The sequence below is a fragment of the Pongo pygmaeus genome, chromosome 16 (assembly GCF_028885625.2).
Source record: "Pongo pygmaeus isolate AG05252 chromosome 16, NHGRI_mPonPyg2-v2.0_pri, whole genome shotgun sequence".
In the NCBI taxonomy this organism is placed as follows: domain Eukaryota; kingdom Metazoa; phylum Chordata; class Mammalia; order Primates; family Hominidae; genus Pongo; species Pongo pygmaeus.
Genome location: NC_072389.2, coordinates 38,193,409 through 38,212,813, shown reverse-complemented (window position 1 = coordinate 38,212,813; position 19,405 = coordinate 38,193,409). Strand labels below are relative to the sequence as shown.

Here is a 19,405-nt window from a genome sequence, read left to right as displayed (position 1 = left end):
TAACTGTAGCGGCAGTAATGAGATTTTGGGTCTGGGGAGGAAATTAAGACTGAAGAAAAGAAATAGGGAAATGTTGTATCCTACCTCCCAACATCAAAATTAAAAAAAAACCCCATAGTTCATTTTTCCTCCATTAATAATTAAATTCCAAGAACCATTGCTGGAATTACATTTCCATGCCCTGAAGTTACTTATATTATAAATGTTGGCATTTGCTGAAACATTTAATGTTCCAAAACATGTTTTTTTAATTGACATATAATATTTGTACTTATTTATAGGATACATGGTGACATTTTGTTACATGCATAGAATGTGTAATGATTAAGTCAGGATATTTAGGACAGCTGTCTCCTAGAGCAATTATCATTTCTACATGCTGGGAACATTTCAAATCTTCTCTTCTAGCTATTTGGAATATACAATATGTTGCTGTTAACTATAGTCACTCTACTATTGCCCATCAGAACTTATTTCTTCTATCTATTTGTATGTTTGTACCCATTAACCTACCCCTTTTCATTCCCCTGTCTCCACATCCCCTTCTCAGTCTCTGGTAACTATAATTCTACTCTCTACTTACATGATACCAATTTTTTAGCTCCCACATATGACTGAAAACATGCGATATTTGTCTTTCTGTGCCTGGCTTATTTAATGACCTCCAGTTCTATCCATGTTGTTGCAAATGACATGATTTCATTATTTTTATGGCCAGATAGTATTTCATTATGTATATACCACATTTTCTCTATCCACTCATCTGTTTATACACACAGGTTGATTCCATAGCTTTTGCTATGCAGTAAACATGAGGGTGCAGGTATCCCTTTTTTATACTGATTTCCTTTATATTGATTTCCTTTCCTTTGGATAAATACCTAGTAGTGGGATTGGAATTGCTAGATCATATGGTAGTTTCTTTTTTTGAGATATCTTCATCCATAATGACTATACTAATTTACATTTCCACCAACAGTGTATGAGTTCCCTTTTCTCTGCATTCTCAGTAGCATCTGTTATTTTTTTGTCTGCTATTAGCCATTATAACTGAGTTAAAATGACATCTCATTGTGGTTTTGATTTGCATTTCCCTGATTAGTGACATCAAACATTTTTTCATATACCTGTTGGGCGTTTGTATGTCTTTTGAGAAATATTCTTGTCCTTTGCCCATTTTTCAACGGGTTTATTTGTTTTTTTTTTTTTTTATTGTTGAGTTGTTTGAGTTCCCTGTATATTCTGTATATTTGTTTCTTGTCAGATGAAAAGTTTGCAAATATTTCCCCCATTCAACAGGCTGTGTCTTCACTCTGCTTTGCTGTGCAGAAGCTTCCTAGTTTAACATAGTCCCATTTGTCTATTTTTGGTTTTGTTGCCTGTGCTTTTGAGGTCTTAGCCATAAAATCTTTGCCTAGTCCATAGTTCTGAAGTGTTTCCCTTATGTTTTCCACTACTAGTTTCATGTCTTACGTTTAAGTCTTTAATCCATCTTGAGTTGATTTTTTGTTTATATCAAGAGATATAGCAAGTCTAGTTTATTTCTTCTACAGATGGATGTCCAGTTTTCCCAGCACTGTATATTGAACGGGGTGTCCTTTCCCTGATGTATGTTCTTGGTGCCCTTGTCAAAAATCAGTTGGTTGTAAATATGTGAATTTATTTCTGGGTTCTCCATTCAGTTCTATTGGTCCACAAAACATGGTTTTTAGAAGAAAGACTTGATATAAATTTATTTGGCTTAAATAAATGCAGCTAAATGCATCTTTCTCCTGATGGTATTGGGCTTTTTGAGAAGGATATTCTTGGTAATCCTGATCTCTTAATCTCTACAGAATCATCCAACTGGAAAAGTGATTTATTATGCAAGTGTGTATCTACCTTAGAAAATATTACTTAATCTGATGACAAAAGAATAAATAATATGCTCAATAGTGGCCTCATCTGGTTCACAGATTTATTTTGCAATTTATGCTGACTGCAACTTTTTGGAAAAGGCTATTACCAAAAAAAAAAAGAAAAAAAAAAGGCTTTTTATAAAAAGCTGGATCTCCGGGCCCAGCTCCTTCTCATTACAGACCTATTTGCTATACTTATTATATATTTGCTTTTATTTCAAAGTGTCTTTGAAATTTGCCACAGACAATGTAAAATCTTCCTGATGTTAGAACTGTGTTCAGAGTTCTTTAATTCCCAGAAATTCCCTGGTATTTTTGTAAGAGGAAGAAACTTACCCTTCTTCCCATTAGGAATCTCAACAGTAGCCATTTGTCTCAAAATTCCATTTGAATTTTTTTATTGCGTATATTTATTCCTTCAACCAAATTTGAAGTTTTAGCAATGTCGAATTCAGAAATTGTTTTTATTAAACTGTTTTATGTTTTCAAAGGATTTTTATTTATGTGTTTTGAGGATGTGTTTTGAATCCTAGGAGCATAGTAGGTTTCTAGAAGCAGCGTGAGGCTGCTATAACAAGTTATCTAGGGCAACAAAGCTTTGGTTTTTTTATTAGTTTCATAAATGTATATTTATATTCCCCTTTATTCTTTTCAAGCCAGCCATTCTAAAAAGTAATGTCCCTTTTTTGTTTTTGCCTTTCTATTGAGCTCAATTAACAGACTGTTGAGAATGAATTTGTGGAATCATCTGGAAATGCTTCCAAACTTGTATGTAAATGGTGTAAAAGAACTATTGTGACATCTCTAACTGCAGGAATTGTGGATATGAGATTTTTGTATAAAGTATCGAAATTGTGAGTGGCAATCAAATGGGGAGTTCCCAGAGCAGCTCAGTTTATTAAGAGGAAGCTGTGTATTGTTCATCTCAAGGTGACACCACTTTTTTTTGCTAAGCCCTTTGGGTCAGACTGTGGCTGCTGTGACCTAGAAGGTCTCCGTCTTAGCACTGGTGACTGAGACTTTAATTCTTTTAAATTCCAATATCAAGGGATAGGGGCTAGTTAGATCTGGTTTAGATATTACCTTTAGAACCTGCAGCCTTGTACCAAAGTTGGGGTTGGTTTAAATGCTTGAGCAGATACCAACTGTCCACAGCCACAGCCAACCTCCTAATCACAAAGAGGACCACGTCAAACTTTGACACTTTGACCCCTTTTATTATATCCCCTGTGGCAGAAACTGAAATTCAGTCACAATTCTTTTACTTGACTTGAGGCAAACTTAATGGTGATGTCCAGTTTTAACCTTTGTCACTCTCTCTGGGGTATTGTGGGACAAGTTCTTCTCTAGGCTCTGACAGAAACCTTAAACCATGAGCACTAACATACTTTCAGGACAAAGAGGAATTCCTAACAGGAATTTTGCAAACATTATGTGTTTTTTGTCCTTGCTTCTAGATGGATTAATTTATATTCTGATCAAGGGGCATATAGATCATAGTGTTAATTGCTTAATAAACACAATCTGTTAACCATATTTTTCTGAAGAGAAGCAAAATAATCCTTATATTAGAGGCCCCCTGATGGCCTCCCATAACAGATTCGTTATTTCTCCCTGAACTTTTAAGAAATGCAGTATTTTGTCACTTTTACCCAGAGAGACTTTTAAAATAGTCCTGGATTCAAGTTCCATTTCTGTGACTGAATAACTCTGTGACTTTGGACAAGTTACTTAACCTCCCTAAGCTTACGTGATTCTCATGAGTAAAATGGAAGAATTATTAGTACCCGCTCATAGGACTATGAGAATTACAGTTGGCCCATTAATAACATGGGTTTGATCTTAGTGGATCCATTTTTACGTGAATTTTTTCAATAAAAGTTATACCAAGTGTGCCTCTCTCTCCTCCCTCCCTTCTCCTTCACCTCTTCTGGCTCTGCTGTCCCTGAGACAGCAAGACCCCTCCTCTTCCTTCTCCTCCTCAGCCTACTCAATGTGAAGACAATGAGGATAAAGACCTTTAGGATTATCCACTTCCACTTAATAAAGAATAAATACGTTTTCCCTTCCTTGTGATTTTCTTAATGACATCTTCTTTTCTCTAGCTTACTTTATTTTAAGAATACAGCATCTAATACATATAACATACAAATATATGTTAATCAACTGTTTGTGTTATCAGTAAGACTTATGGTCAACAGTAGGCTATTAACAGTAAAGCTTTTGGGGAACCAAAAGTTATACATACATTTTTGACTGTGCAGGCAGGGGGTCAGCACCCCAACCCCTGCTTTGGTCAAAGGTCAACTGTAAATGAATGAGGCATGGTGCATTTAGCCAAAGGCCTAGCACTGGTTAAGACCTCATGAAATGTTGGCTGTATTAGTCTGTTGTCATGCTGCTAATAAATACATATCTCAGGCTGGGAAAGAAGTTTAATGGACTCACAGTTTCGCACGTCTGGGGAGGCTTCACAATCATGGTGAAGGCAAAGGAGAAGCAAAGGCACATCTTACATGATAGCAGGCAACAGAGCTTGTACAGGGGAACTCCCATTTATAAAACCATCAGATCTCATGAGACTTATTCATTACCATGAGAACAGTATTGGGAAAACCGCCACCATGATTCAGTTATTCCCACCTGGCCTGCCCATGACACGTGGGGATTATTACAATTCAAGGTGAGATTTGGGTGGAGACACAGCAAACCATATCATTGGCTAATGTCATCTCTCTCCTCTCCTCTTTCTTTCTCCTTCTTAACCAAGTATGAATCTACTCATTTCATTACCTCACCTAAATATTTAATTTTTACTAGATTTTTACTGCTTGTCCACAAATTGCTATCTTCCTGCCTCTTGATTAGTCTACTAAGAAAAACATGAGCTTGGCACACAGCAGTGGTGAGTCCAGTTGCCCTTGTTGGATTGGGATGCATGCCTCCAACTCATGGCCCAATGCTTCCCTTGCTGGGTTACCCAGCCCTTTCTACCCTGGGTAGATCCTTCTGTTGAAGCAGTCTATATATATGGTCACTGGTATTTTACAAAGTACATTTCAAAATAACTAACTCTTAGGATGGATTTCATGAAATAACGCTGGATTAAGATGAAGAGGGCCTTCCTTGATCCTCATGGTAAACAAAAGAGTTTGTAAAACTCTAATACCAGTATCTCTCCCTGAACAACAGCAACAAAGCAAAAAGGAAGCAAACACACCTGTGAAACTGTTGCCTATATAATCTCTTGTAGGATTCTGAGTATTTGATGGGATATGAATTTTTTCTTAAAAGGTATCTACTTCAAGGTTTAATAAAATTATATTTAAATGAGAAATCTTTACGAGGTGGCTTTGAGTCCACTTGCTTCACTGCATATAGTACTATATTGTATTTTAAGTCCTATCCAGCAATACATTTTTAAAATCCTATACAGCAATACATTTTTAAATTTGGGGCTTTTTAAAAATGGCATTTTGTTTCATTGGTCTTCTTTCTTTAAAAAAAAAAAAAAAAAAAAAGTGAGTGCCAGTGGTACTAGGGTAGTGGAAACAGCAGCATACAGAGAGTCCAGACACCTGGATTTGAGTCCAGTTCCATTGCTCACTAGTTGTCTGACCAGGGGCAAGTCGCTTTGAAATTTCTTGTCTCCTTTAGCCTCCATGGATGTACAGTGACAATAACAGCATCTGCTACGTCTGCCTCACATGGTGGTGATTTGGCTCAAATGGAAGTTCAAACCAAAGAACTTCCTTTGTGGATGTTTTAAACAGATGTCATATTACTGTGATTTATAAAAAGATTTCCAGTATTTTATAAAATTGAAACACACATAATGTGAGATAATTAAAATAGGTTTTCCATCCATGTTACTAGGTTTATAAATGAACAGACATTTTAACAACAACAACCAGAAAATAGGTTTTCTGTCAACAGATGTGGCTATCAGGGAAGTGGGAGAGATGGCACATCAGCTTTGTCTTGGAGAGAGAGCCCCCATGGTCCCCACCTTCCTCCTTGAGAGCTGTACTGTGTGACAGACCTTTAAAAATGAGAGTACCATCAAAGCGCCCTGCCTGCATCCTCAATCCTCTATACAGTGGGGTTACAATCGTCTGTTTGCAGTTGCCTGTTGAAAAACCGGCCAGGCGCGGTGGCTCACACCTGTAATCCCAGCACTTTGGGAGGCCGAGGCGGGCGGGTCACGAGGTCAGGAGATCGAGACCATCCTGGCTAACACGGTGAAACCCCGTCTCTACTAAAAATACAAAAAATTAGCCTGGCGTGGTGGCGGGCGCCTGTAGTCCCAGCCACTCAGGAGGCTGAGGCAGGAGAATGGCGTGAACCCAGGAGGCGGAGCTTGCAGTGAGGCAAGATGGCGCCGCTGCACTCCAGCCTGGGCGGCAGAGCAAGACTCCGTCTCAAAAAAGAAAAACCTACTTAAACCCCTTGTGCTCTCTAATTGGAAAGCCATTGTTCAACAGCAGCTTCCTTAATCAGAAAATGCAAATTTGATGTAACATATGCAACCATTGTTCCTGATATAAAGTTCTCATAAAAGCAAACTCCACAGAATGTGTTCACATATCTAAAAAAGATACTCCCGATATTTGAAAAGGAAGCTCTCTTTGTCTTACTAACTACAAAGTTAAATGTACTAAGCCCACCTTTAGCGAGATGCTGTGCTGTCACCATTGTTGGTAAAGCCTTAAATGTTCAATGAGTAGGAATCTCCTATCTACAGATTCTTTTTTTAAATCAGGCGGTGGGTACAAAAACATAGATAGAATTCATAAGAACTAGTATTTGATTGTACAACAGGGTGATTACAGTCAACAATAATTTGTTGTACATTTAAAAATAACTAAAAGAGTATAACTGGAATGTTTGAAATGCAAAGAAATGATAAATACTTGAGGTGATGGATACCGCATTTACCCTGATGTGATTATTATGCACTATATGCCTGTATCAAAATATCTCTTGTACCCCATATGTATATATACCTACTATGTACCCATACAAATTAAAAATTAAATTGGGGGAAGGGGCTTATTTCCTTAGCATACTCATATATCTCCTATAGATGATGATGTTAGCCAGATAGTAACATAAAACCAGTGATGTGTTAAGGATCTCAGTATCTAATTTTCATGGAAATCATGTGGAAAGCTAATACTCATTTTTCTTTATGTAATTAAGCTTTGAAAAGGTAAGGGAGAGGCAAAGAAAAAATTCCCCGAAGTCTTTGAGAGGATCTTCAATGCGCACACCTTGTTAGCATATCTGGGTATCTGTGTGGGTTGGTTTGTGGGTTAAAAAATGAACAGCAATGAAAAAACATACACAAAAAGGAGCCCTTTTTTTCCCTTTAATAACCAGCTGTGACTTTGGCTAGAAACTCGTCCTCTAAAATAATTCTATTGGCTAAAATTTGTCCTCTATATTTTTGTAGAGATTTGCCCGTATGTTAAAATAAGACATAGCTTGTGTTGGTGGTCTCACAGTCAAATCAGAGTTTCACAGGAAGGAATTTTGCTTCCGAAACTCTAGTTTAGTGCTTTCCTTCTTGTGACATTGTTAGAATGCAAAGAAAATCATAAATTTACAGACTTTTTGAAGAAAACAAAAATCATTGAGAAAATATGTAAACTCTCTCAATTTCATTGCTATCTCATAATAATCTTTTTTCTTTTACTTAACCTTAGTCTTTGAGTAGGAAACCATCCTCCTCCTTGTCAAGGCTGATTCCTCCCCATGTGTCCTTGGGCCCATGTCTTCTTCCTCTGGTGCCTTTTTTGGCTTTTGTCCCATATTTTATACCATCTTTCACTGTATCATCAATATCTCCTTCCTTGCTACTTCTTTCTTTTCAACCTGAAAACATACTTCTGTTTTCCATGTCTTAAAAAAAAAACAAAAACAGGCCAGGCGCAGTAGCTCACGCCTGTAATCCCAGCAATTTGGGAGGCCGAGGTGGGGGGATCACCTGAGGTCAGGAGTTCGAGACCAGCCTGGCAAAACCCCGTCTCTACCAAAAATACAAAAATTTGTTGAGCATGATGGTGGCCGCCTGTAATCCCAGCTACTTGGGAGGCTGAGGCAGGAGAATCACTTGAACCCAGGAGGCGGAGGTTGCAGTGAGCCAAGATCTCACCACTGTACTCCAGCCTCGGCAACAAGAGTGAAACTCCGTCTCAAAAACAAAACAAAACAGCCAGGCATGGTAGCTCACACCTGTAATCCCAGCACTTTGGGAGGCTGAGATGAGCAGATCACCTGAGGTCAGGAGTTCAAGACCAGCCTGACCAACATGGAGAAACCTCCTCTCTACTAAAAATACAAAATTAACTGGGCATGGTGGTGCATGCCTGTAATACCAGCTACTCGGGAGGCTGAGGCAGGAGAATCGCTTGACTCCAGGAGGCAGAGGTTGCGGTGAGCCGAGATTGTGCCATTGTGCTCCAGCCTGGGCAACGAGAGCGAAACTCAGTCTCAAAAAAAAAAAAAAAAAAAAAAGACAAGACAAGACAAGTCAAGAAACCAGAACAGCAAATACCTATACAGGTTATTACTCATATTTTTCTTGTCTTAACCACTAGCGTTCTCACTTGCTCTTTGTAATATAGTTAGTTTGGTGTTCTCTCACTCTACTAAAGTTGCTGCCTAAAACTCTGTCTGTAACATATCTTTTTTTTTTGAAGCAGTATCTCACTCTGTCACCCAGGCTGGAGTGGAGTGCAGTGGCATGATCTCGGCTCACTGCAACCTCCACCTCCTGGGTTCAAGCAATTCTGCCACCTCAGTTTCCCAGGTAGCTGGTACTACAGGTGCCAGCTAATTAGCCACACCCAGCTAGTTTTTGTATTTTTAGTAGGGATGGGGTTTCACCACGTTGACCAGGCTGGTCTCGATCTCCTGACCTCTGGTGATCTGCCTGCCTCGGCCTCCCAAAGTGCTGGGATTACAGGAGTGAGCCACCATGCCTGGCCTGTAACCCTTTAATTTGTTTCTTTCTTGACCTCTTTGCAGAATTTGATGTTGTCCCCAGCTCCTCATTCTTGACTCCCTGTCTGTTCTCTTTCTACTCCAATCTGTTCTGACATTACTACTGACTTAATCTTTAAGAGTAGTGCTGAACATACTGCTTCCCTGGTCAAAAACAATCCATGGCTTCATGAGTCATTTGTCTATGAAGATAGCATTAATATCCTACCAACCTGATTAAAATCCTTCTGCGACTTGATACCTTTTATCACTCTTTCTTCACTTCTCTCTTCTGACACGTATCTAAAAAGAGTTTTTCCCTTTGTACTTGTTAGTTGTTTTCTCAGTCTTATATTACGTTTCTTCCTCTTGGAATTTCATTTTCTTAATCTCTACCTGTCCAATGCCCATATTTTAATGAGGGGCTATTTTAAAATGCTTTCTTCTGCCTGAAGTGTTATTCTGATTCTACAAACATGATGTTGACTCTCCTTTTTTTTTTTTTTTAACTCCTCCGATTTGTTCTTTGATACCTTATAGAATAGGTCTCTTTCTGCTGTGTATTATAGTAATTTTGTTATTATTCATACACTCCTACCCCTGCAGCATGTAGGTTGTTTAAAGAAAAACCCCTCAGTGGCTCACCCCTGTAATCCCAGCACTTTGGGAGGCTAAGGTGGGCAGATCACTTGATCTCGGGAGCTTGAGACCAGGCTGCACAACATGGCAAAACCCTGTCTCTACAAAATATACAAAAATTATCTGGGCATGATGGCATGTACCTGTTTTCCCAGCTACTTGGAGGAGTTGAGGTAGGAGAATTGCTTGGGCCCAGGAGCTGGAGGTTGCAGTGAGCTGAGATCACGCCACTGCACTGCAGCCTGGGTGACAGAGTGAGACCCTATCTCAAAAAGAAGAAAAACAAAAAGGAAAGCAAAGAAAAGAAAAACTCCGTGGAAAGAAGAAGAGCCATTAACCTATTGCAGAACTTCCTTTTTTGTGTGTTTGTTTTTTGAGACAGAGTCTTGTTCTGTCGCCCAGGATGGAGTGCAGTGGCACGATCTTGGCTCACTGCAAGCTCCGTCTCCTGGGTTCACGCCATTCTCCTGTCTTAGCCTCCTGAGTAGCTGGGACTACAGGCACTCGCCACCACACCCGGCTAATATTTTGTATTTTTAGTAGAGACGGGATTTCACCGTGTTAGCCAGGATGGTCTCGATCTCCAGACCTCGTGATCCGCCCACCTCAGCCTCCCAAAGTGCTGGGATTACAGGCGTGAGCCACTGCGCCCAGCTTTCCTTTGTTTTTTTTAATCTCCTCTTTGAAAAAGCTGCACTCCATCCCAGGGTGGATGGAAAGGAGAAAGGCAGGCAATAACTTGTCCAAAATCACACACAAGAGGCAGAATTCAAAGCCCTCTAGGACTTAATGAGCAAGGGGAGGGGGCAGTAATGGTATTCAGAGAAAGCAGCTGCAGCTGGAGGAGAACTACCCCAGAGGAGCGTGGTCTTCATTAGAGGGCACGCCTACTGCCAAACTATAGCCCAGGAGAGAAGGAGTCAGGGGATAAAGATCCTGAGCCCTCTTCCATCTGCTCTCCAATCTGTTACTGTTTCCCAGTGGCTAAATCTAGTAGAAGCCACAGTGCAAGGGAACTTGCTGATTGAGTTCATAAAAGTCAGTCTCTTGGTCTTAGGAGGGTGTGAAAGGTAGAGTGTGAATTTGACTGGACTAATAAAAATTTTCCAGTTTAGAAATGGAATACAGGTAATCTGTCTTACCTGTGTTGGGCTCAGATGGAGTCACAGGGAAAGACTGTGCCAATGACTAGGCAAAGAAAGCTTTGCATTGGCCTTTTAAGGCCAAAATCAATTAGGATGTCTGCCGTCAGCAGAAAGAATGACAACAACTAATTCTTGAATCTTATTTTTAGCATTGGTGAAATATGCTATGAACAATAGATAGCATCTACTAAAAGGCAATCGTTTCTCATTATGATGAGGCACAACAGATATTTCCATTTGGGGTAGAGTGAGGTAATCTACTTGTTTATTGGAAAAAGAATCAAGGGAGAAATCACTGCTGCAACGTTATCATAGAGAGAATGCCAGCCTGGAGCCTGTCAGAGGAAATAGAAGACACGAAGACTCCCTGGAAAGCAAAGTGCTTTTACCTTGAACATAACCAGAGCAGGTCACTTCACAGGCCGAATTAAGATGTATAATTCAGTGTGTGGCTCCTGCAGAGCTGCTGCATTTGAGTCCAAGTAGAATGAGGCAATGCTGTTTGAAATAGTCCTGTGAACTCAGCATGGAATTGCAACGCCAGTGCATTTAACCCCAATGCACAGTGATTTCCTGTCCTTTTGCTTTTTTTCTCTTAGGACTTACAGCTCTTTGTCCTCTGGTTTCTTCGATGAAAAATATGTGTGATGATTCCATACTGCATTCTGACTTTCTAATGGGTTGTCACAGAGAAGAGTTTGCCCTGCTCTAAAGCCTTCTTCTGACATGGAACACACTAGAGGGTTGAGGTTGAAGTTCATTTGCTGAGGGAAGATGCTTTTTTGTTGAAACAACCAGCTAGTCAACCTGGTTTGGCTCAGTCCACAAGTTCCAATGAGCCTTCTGTGGGTTGTGGTTTTCATGTCAATTCCATTTTCACAGCTTTTGCAGTGTTCCATCCCATGTATGTGCCACCCAGTGGCCAGCCTAGGCCCTGGGAAATTGTCTTATCTCTTCATTTCTTTTCAAAGCCCTTCGTATGGTGTTTAAGATCAGATCCACAATCCACAGGCTGGGGTTAATTCAGGTATCCATGAACAACTTTATGGGTCACTTTCTAAGATCCTTCTCCATAATCTTCCCCATACTTCTGGGTTCTCTGAGGCTCTGATTTCAGTCCTCTAACTAGAAATCTAGGACTACTAACCCTCCAACTCTTTGGCTGCCAACTTCCTGCAACTCTGCCCACACCCAAAATCAACGAGAGGCAGAACAGAGTGAGAGAAAAAGAAATAGGGGGTTTCCCCCATACATCTTGGGACTACAGTTCCTCTAATCGTAGAGAAATGTTCTCCTCCCTCAGAGTTTTAGGTGCCAACAAGAAAACTTCTTCCTGTTCTTGATTCTGAATTACAGGACTTCTCCTATATCTTCCTCTGTTTGTGCTGATATTCACTGCCATGTTTCAGGCACATTTGAGTCCAGGCTTAAGGGCTACTGAAGGACAAAGTTGAGAAAGTTAACTGCTTTACAGTTGGGTGATACTTCAAAGCCTGGTCTTCCTCATCAACCTGCTTGTTACCATTTACTTTTAGAGTATTCAAATAGCTGCTCCATGCATTTTATATTGGTGGTTTTTTCTGTTGCATTCAGTGGGAGAGCTAGGATAGAGTGCACTTACTTTATCTTACATGGAATTTAAACACCTTATATACTGTATGATTCCTTCCAAATGTGTTAACTTTAGCCTAATTCTCATTCTCTATCCCTTTGCATCTAGCAGTGTTCTGGACATATTTGTTTGATTATTCCCCTGATACATCGAATTCAATATTTCCAAAACTGAATTCATCTTCTTCCCCTGAAGCCTATTCCTCTTCATGCATTTATCTTTGTGAATGGCACCACAATCTACACAGTCACCTACATCTGAAATCATGGAACCAAATTCTTTCCTGTCACGCATATCCAATTAACCACCAGACCCTTTCAATTCTATCTTTTTATTTAATTTTTACTTATTTATTTAGAGACAGAGTCTCACTCTTTCACCCATGCTGGAGTGCAGTGGCACAATCTCGGCTCACTGCAGCCTAGATCTCCTGGGTTCAAGCAATTTTCATGCCTTAGCCACCCGAATAACTGGGATTACGGGCATATGCCACCACGCCTGTCTAATTTTTTCTGTGTTTTTAGTAGAGATGGGGTTTCGCCATGTTGGTCAGGCTGGTCTTGAACTCAAGTGATCCACCCACCTCAGGCTCCCAAAGTGCTGGGATTATAGTCATGAGGCACCATGCCTGGTCTGAAATCTATCTTTTTAAATTGACCATCTCTTCTCCATCACATTGCTACTGCTTTGGTTTTGACTATCACTTCTTTCTGGAATATTGAAAGACCTCTCTAAGTGATTTATACCACTAGTCTTACCCCCTACTTGTCTAGTCTCTACTTTACTTCTGAAGCAATCTTTTTACAACAAGTATAAATAAGTAGCTTAGGATTCTTCATTGGCTCCTATGGCTCCTGGGGTAGTGAAGCTCCTTAGTCTACGTTCAGTACAAAGTTTCTTACAACATACTGCTTCCCAGGGCCCAGAACAAAGGAACTGTAGTCCTAAGTTCATGAGACAAACTCCCATTTCTTTTTTCTTCCTCTGTTCTGCTCCTCTTTGGCTCCGGACATGTGCACCACAAGTGTGGTAAGAGCATTCTATATGGAAGTTTCTGGGTGGATAAGGCAATAGTGTGAAGTTCTTTTTTCTTTCTTTCTTTTTTTTTTAAATAATAGTAGCTTTATGCCTTGCATTATGGCTTTATTGCTATAAAATCCAATGTTATAATTTTCTAAACCTTGACTTGAGTTTCCCAGCTGTGACTAACATATAGAGTTCTAACCATGACATTTTCTCCATTTACATAACCAAGACTTATAAAGACCAGGGGAAAAAAGTACTTGATCCTGTAAACAGGCACCACATGTCTGTAATTCTCATAAAGGATATAGCCTTTATATCAGTCCTTCTCTTCTTTTATTTCTAAATTAGAATCTTCATTGAGTTTTTACTGCCTATACCAGCTGTAGTGAACTCCTGGTACTCTTTTTCTAGATTTTATTGTTTAAGGGATGACCTTAGGGAGCAGCACTTTACCTGATCAGATATGCTGAAGCTCTCCAATGAGTGTGGTGTTTTTTTTTTTTTTTTTTTTTTTGAAAGACAGGGTCTTGCTCTGTCACTCAGGCTGGAGTACGGTGGTGCAGTGGTGCAATCTCAGTCCACTGCAGCTTCAACCTCCCAGGCGATCCCCTTGCCTCAGCCTCACTAGCAGCTGGGAGTACAGGCTTGCACCACATTCCCAGCTAATTTTCTTTATTTTTTGTAGAAACAAGGTTTCACTATGTTCCCCAGACTGGTCTCAAATTCCTGAGCTCAAGCAATCCTCCTGCCTTGGCCTCCCAAGGTGCTGGGATTACAGGGGTGAGCTGCTGCGCCTGGCCCCAGTGAGTGTTAAAGAAGCAAGATGTGAGACATTGTTAAGAAATTATGTAACACCAAGTTAACAACAAAAACAACAAAACTCCTCTATTCAAATTAGATGGAAAACCAGTTTGTTAGTAGAAGGCAGTAGATGAAGAGCAACATGACCTATGAAGCAATGTAGTGAGACAGACCTGAGTTTGAAACTTGCATATTCTGAGCCATATTCCCTTAGACAAATTCCTTTATCTCTCTGAATTTCAGTTTCCTCGTCTGTAAAATGGAGATGTACTGATTCCATGAGATAACAAAATGAAAATATAAGTGTATATGTGCTCAGTATATACAAATTCCCTCTCTTAGAGAATAGAATATGCAGTCATATTCCTATTTGAAATTACGGCATAAACTGTGCTGCAACTTTGAACAGATTATGAATTTTTTTTTTTTTTTTTTTTTGAGATGGAGTCTCACTCTGTCACCAGGCTGGAGTGCAGTGGCGCGATCTTGGCTCACTGCAAACTTGGCCTCCTGGGTTCAAGGAATTCTCATGCCTCAGCCTCCTGAGTAGCTAGAATTATAGGCATGCACTACCACACGCAGCTAATTTTTGTATTTTTAGCAGAGACAGGGTTCACCATGTTGGCCAGGCTGGTGTCAATCTCCTGACCTGGTGATCTGCCCGCCTTGGCCTCCCAAAGTGCTGGATTACAGGCGTGAGCCACCGTACCCGGCCAATTTGAAAATTTTTAACACTCCTCCCCCAACATCACACACTTCTCCTAATCCATGGGAATTGAGGAGATAAGAGGAGCTAGAGGAAAATGATGCTTGAAGAGGGAGGAGAGCATTCTATTTTTCCAAAACTCAGCATAGCTCATCTGCTGCTTCCCTTCAGTTTGTCTGAGAATTCATTAATTGAACTCCTAATGCTTAGTGCTCAGTATTGTGCTCAGTGGATATGGACAGCTTTGCAATTGCTTTTATTACTGATTATTATAAATTACACAATAAGAGACTACCTCCTAAGTGAGTTCTTGGACATATGCAGAGAGTTTGTACCAATAATTGTTAAGTATCCCTACACATGTGCATCTTTAGAAAATGCTAGCAATAAGCATTTTAGAAAAGTTTTAAAAATACGGCTGGGGGGCAGTGGCTTACACCTATAATCAATCCCAGCACTCTGAGAAGCTGAGGTGGGAGGATTGCTTGAGTCCAGGAGTTCCAGACCAGCCTGGGAAACCTGGCGAAAGCCTGTTTCTACAAACAAATATGAAAAAACTAGCTGGGTGGTGTAGTCCCACCTACTCGGGAGGCTGAGGTGGGAGGATCACTTGAGCCTAGGATGTTGAGACCGCAGTGAGCCATGTTTGCACCACTGTACTCCAGCCTAAGCGACAGAGCAAGAACCCATCTAAAAAAAAAAAAAAAAAAAGACTACTTGAATGAGAACAGCCCCATATACAATTGTGAAAGAGGCAAGGCCTCTCCTGGTCTTCTGGCATTCTGGTTTGACCAGATATCTGCAATTTTCATAACCCTCATTTTATCACTCTTAATTTTCTCTCTCTTCCTCAAGGAGTTACTTTTACCAGACTCTTCCTCCTTTCTCTCTTCCTTCACTCAAAATATACTTTTATGTAGCTTTTTGCTATTTAGAATCAGTTAGAAAAAACCTGAGGGAAATAATTCACTAAAGATATCAAGGGCTAATGAATAGTTATTATGTTATCATTCCCAGGGTGTGGGCGGTGCTTGTTTTAAGCAAAGAAGGCTTGAAGACTGGGCAATAGCTTAAGAAACTAGAAATATAGAGTTTGTGTGTGGGGATGGTGGCCACAGACACATTTCTGAGGTCCCTCATATCACACAAGGAAGCAACCCCCTTCACTAATTATGTGACATTTCAGCCATTTCTGTGGTGAAGTCATTGAAAAATCTGTACAGGGCCAGCAGTTCCTTATAGATTTTTTGCTGTTCCTCTGCCATTCCATTTGGCTTCAAATAGACAACAGGAAGGAAAAAAGAAGGCAATACAACAACAAAAAATAAATAAAAAAGAAAACAGCAAAACTTGATTAAGACTTGAGTTATTTAAATTTTAAACTTTTACACTGAAATTTTTACTGTTGACTCCAAATTTGGGGCCTAAGATCTTTCCTCACATTGTGTTTTAAGTTAAATCGATAATTTGAGCTCAGATCTTGAAGGTGGTTTTTAGAGGGTAAAAAGGCTTGATCTATCTATCTTTGCAAAGTAATATTCCAAATATGAGTTGTGAAAATGGCTGTGTTTTCTAAGGATCTCAAAGCCCCCTAGATAAGGACTTCTGGGAGTTATAATAGCTCTATTTTACAGAAGAACATAAACCGAGGTCTAGAGAAGTTGAGAGACCTGATCCAGGCTGCACAGTGAGTTCCCATGTAGGGAAAGGGAACTTTTGTCCTGGGGGTGAAATGAGAGGACTTTCCCATCTCTCAGTTATACAAAAGTTCTACTGATCTGGAGTGGGGTGGGAGTGAGGAAGAGATTGAAATCTGGCTATTGTCTGATTCCTTGAGTTGTTGAGGTCAGCCAGAGAGGAAGGATAAGTCATGGTTATGCTATGATTTTATGTTGGTGTGTGATTTATGCACTCTGTTAGACAAGCTGCTTTCTTCCCCTGTTCCTCCAACAGGCAGTCTCATTGCTGGAGATGACTGTCAGCTGCTTTCTCTGCATAGCCACCATCACATGCCTCACCACTGGAGCCTGGGAAGCCTGACCACAAACGGGCATCTCCAAGGCATGAATAATTAGGTAGGCATAATGGAAGGCACTCATTGCACCCTCCAATTGCATAAGCCCATTACGGAACTCTGCTACATCAGCTTCTATCTTCCAAAGGGGGAAGTCAGAGGATTTTCGTACAAGGGCACTGTAACTCTAGACAGATCCAATAAAGGTTTTCATAACTGCTACCAAGTCAGGGAGGAGTCAGACATCATCAGCCTCAGCCAGGAGCCGGACGAACATCCAGGCGACATATTTTTCAAGCAGACTCCCACAAAAGACATTCTAACTGAGCTGTACAAACTCACAACAGAGAGGGAGAGACTGCTAACCAATCTCCTGAGCTCAGACCACATCCTGGGGATCACGATGGGGAACCAGGAGGGGAAGCTGCAAGAGCTGTCCGTGAGCCTGGCCCCCGAGGATGACGGTTTCCAGAGTGCTGGTGACTGGCAGGGAGAGCTCCCTTTGGGCCCTCTCAATAAGAGGAGCACCCACGGGAACAAAAAGCCTCGGAGGTCTGGTGGAAGGAGAGAGAGCTTTGGGGCTCTCTCACAGAAGAGGACCAAAAGAAAAGGGCGTGGAGCCCGAGAATCAGCTCCTCTGATGGGCAAGGACCAGATCTGTTCCAGCCACTCCCTTCCTCTTTCTAGAACAAGGCCTAACCTTTGGGTACTAGAGGAGAAAGGAAATCTGCTCCCAAATGGGGCACTTGCCTCCTCCCTGCAGAGAAGAGAGAGCTGCCCCCCAGATATTCCCAAGACGCCAGACACAGACCTTAGCTTTGGGAGCTTTGAGACGGCTTTCAAGGACACTGGGCTTGGAAGAGAAGTGCTGCCCCCTGACTGCAGCTCCACAGAGGCAGGAGGGGATGGCATTCGGAGGCCGCCGAGCGGGCTGGAGCATCAGCAAACAGGCTTGTCTGAAAGTCACCAGGACCCTGAGAAGCATCCAGAGGCAGAAAAGGATGAGATGGAGAAGCCGGCTAAGCGGACTTGCAAGCAGAAACCTGTCTCCAAAGTGGTGGCCAAAGTTCAGGACCTGTCCTCCCAGGTACAAAGAGTAGTTAAAACGCATTCTAAGGGTAAGGAGACAATTGCCATTTGCCCAGCAGCCCACGCTGAGTTTGTACCCAAAGCTGACTTGCTCACCCTCCCGGGAGCTGAGGCTGGGGCTCATGGTTCCAGGCGGCAGGGCAAGGAGCGGCAAGGGGATGGGTCATCGCAGTCGCCAGCCAGGGAAACAGCCTCCATTTCTAGTGTGTCGGCCAGTACCGAGGGGGCCGTGAACAAGGTCCTCCTGAAGGTGATAGAGAGCGAGAAGTTAGATGAAGCCCCTGAGGGGAAAAGACTGGGCTTCCCTGTCCACACGAGTGTCCCCCACACTCGCCCAGAAACCAGAAACAGGCGGAGAGCCGGGTTGCCCCTCGGTGGCCACAAGTCCTTGTTTCTGGATCTGCCCCACAAAGTAGGTCCTGACTCCTCACAACCCAGAGGTGATAAGAAGAAGCCATCCCCCCCAGCACCGGCAGCTCTCGGCAAGGTGTTTAATAATTCAGCGCAGTCCAGCACACACAAACGGATGTCACCTGTTCCCTCGTCTCTGTCTCCAAGGCTCCCCAGCCCTCAGCAGCATCACAGGATCCTCCGGCTCCCTGCATTGCCTGGTGAGAGGGAAGCTGCTCTTAATGACTCTCCTGGTAGAAAGAGCCGTGTCTTCTCTGGGTGCGTCTCTGCTGACACCTTGGAGCCACCATCCTCTGCAAAGGTCACGGAGACCAAAGGAGCCAGCCCGGCCTTCCTCAGAGCAGGCCAACCTCGGTTGGTGCCTGGGGAAACTTTGGAAAAGAGCTTGGGGCCAGGGAAGACCACAGCTGGGCCCCAGCACCAGTCACCTCCAGGTTAGTCTCTGTTTAAGATGCTTTGAATCTATTCTTGGCTGATTTGGGAACTATCAGTCTGCCTCTGCTACTTAGAAACTGACTGATTAACAATGGACCAAAATTCCTAGGCCTATTAGTTCACTTTGTAGCAAGAAAACGGGGAGTGGAACAGAGGGGTGTGGAGATGATGAGGATGGTTTTGACCTAGTGGTTCAGAGGTATAGTTGCTTCCAGGACTTTGTGAATGTCTTTTATTTCTTTCTTTCTTTCTTTTTTTTTGGCATCCTCTAAAGTTACTTCTGTGGTTGCGTAACAGTGACTCTCAAAGGAAAACAGGAACAGGCAGAGAGAAGTAGTAACTTGTCCCTGCCTTTGATGGTAACACTGGGTAATTGGCCTCTTGACCTAAATTCTGCCCGTTCATGCTGCTGGAGTCATTCTAGGGATTCTCTAAGCAGAAGTGCAAAACTACGCTGTGTCTTCACTTATGTCTGTAGTTAGAGGTTTTTGTTTGTTTGTTTGTTTTTAGTAATCATCTCGATAAGTGCTATTATTTTATGACAAAAACTTTTGTTTTTTAACAGAAGAGGAATGAATTCAGTCTAATTTGAAGAAACTTGGTTCAAAGTTTTCTTTTTTTACAGTTTTTAAATTTCCCAAA

The 19,405-nt window shown here is 41.6% G+C and overlaps 1 protein-coding gene across 2 annotated transcripts in view; it reads left to right on the top strand.

Moving 5' to 3' along the window:
* Positions 1-19,405, top strand: part of FMN1 (formin 1) — a 442,344-nt gene that overhangs the window by 22,876 nt on the left and 400,063 nt on the right. Inside the window, exon 3 of one of the 2 annotated variants that reach the window (XM_054450470.2) lies at positions 16,768-18,762. In XM_054450470.2, coding sequence (XP_054306445.1) covers positions 16,899-18,762 — 1,864 coding nt within the window. In that variant the 5' untranslated portion in view covers positions 16,768-16,898. Of the gene's footprint in view, positions 1-16,767; positions 18,763-19,405 lie in introns of those variants that run through there. The other variant, XM_054450471.2, reaches the window with a different exon arrangement.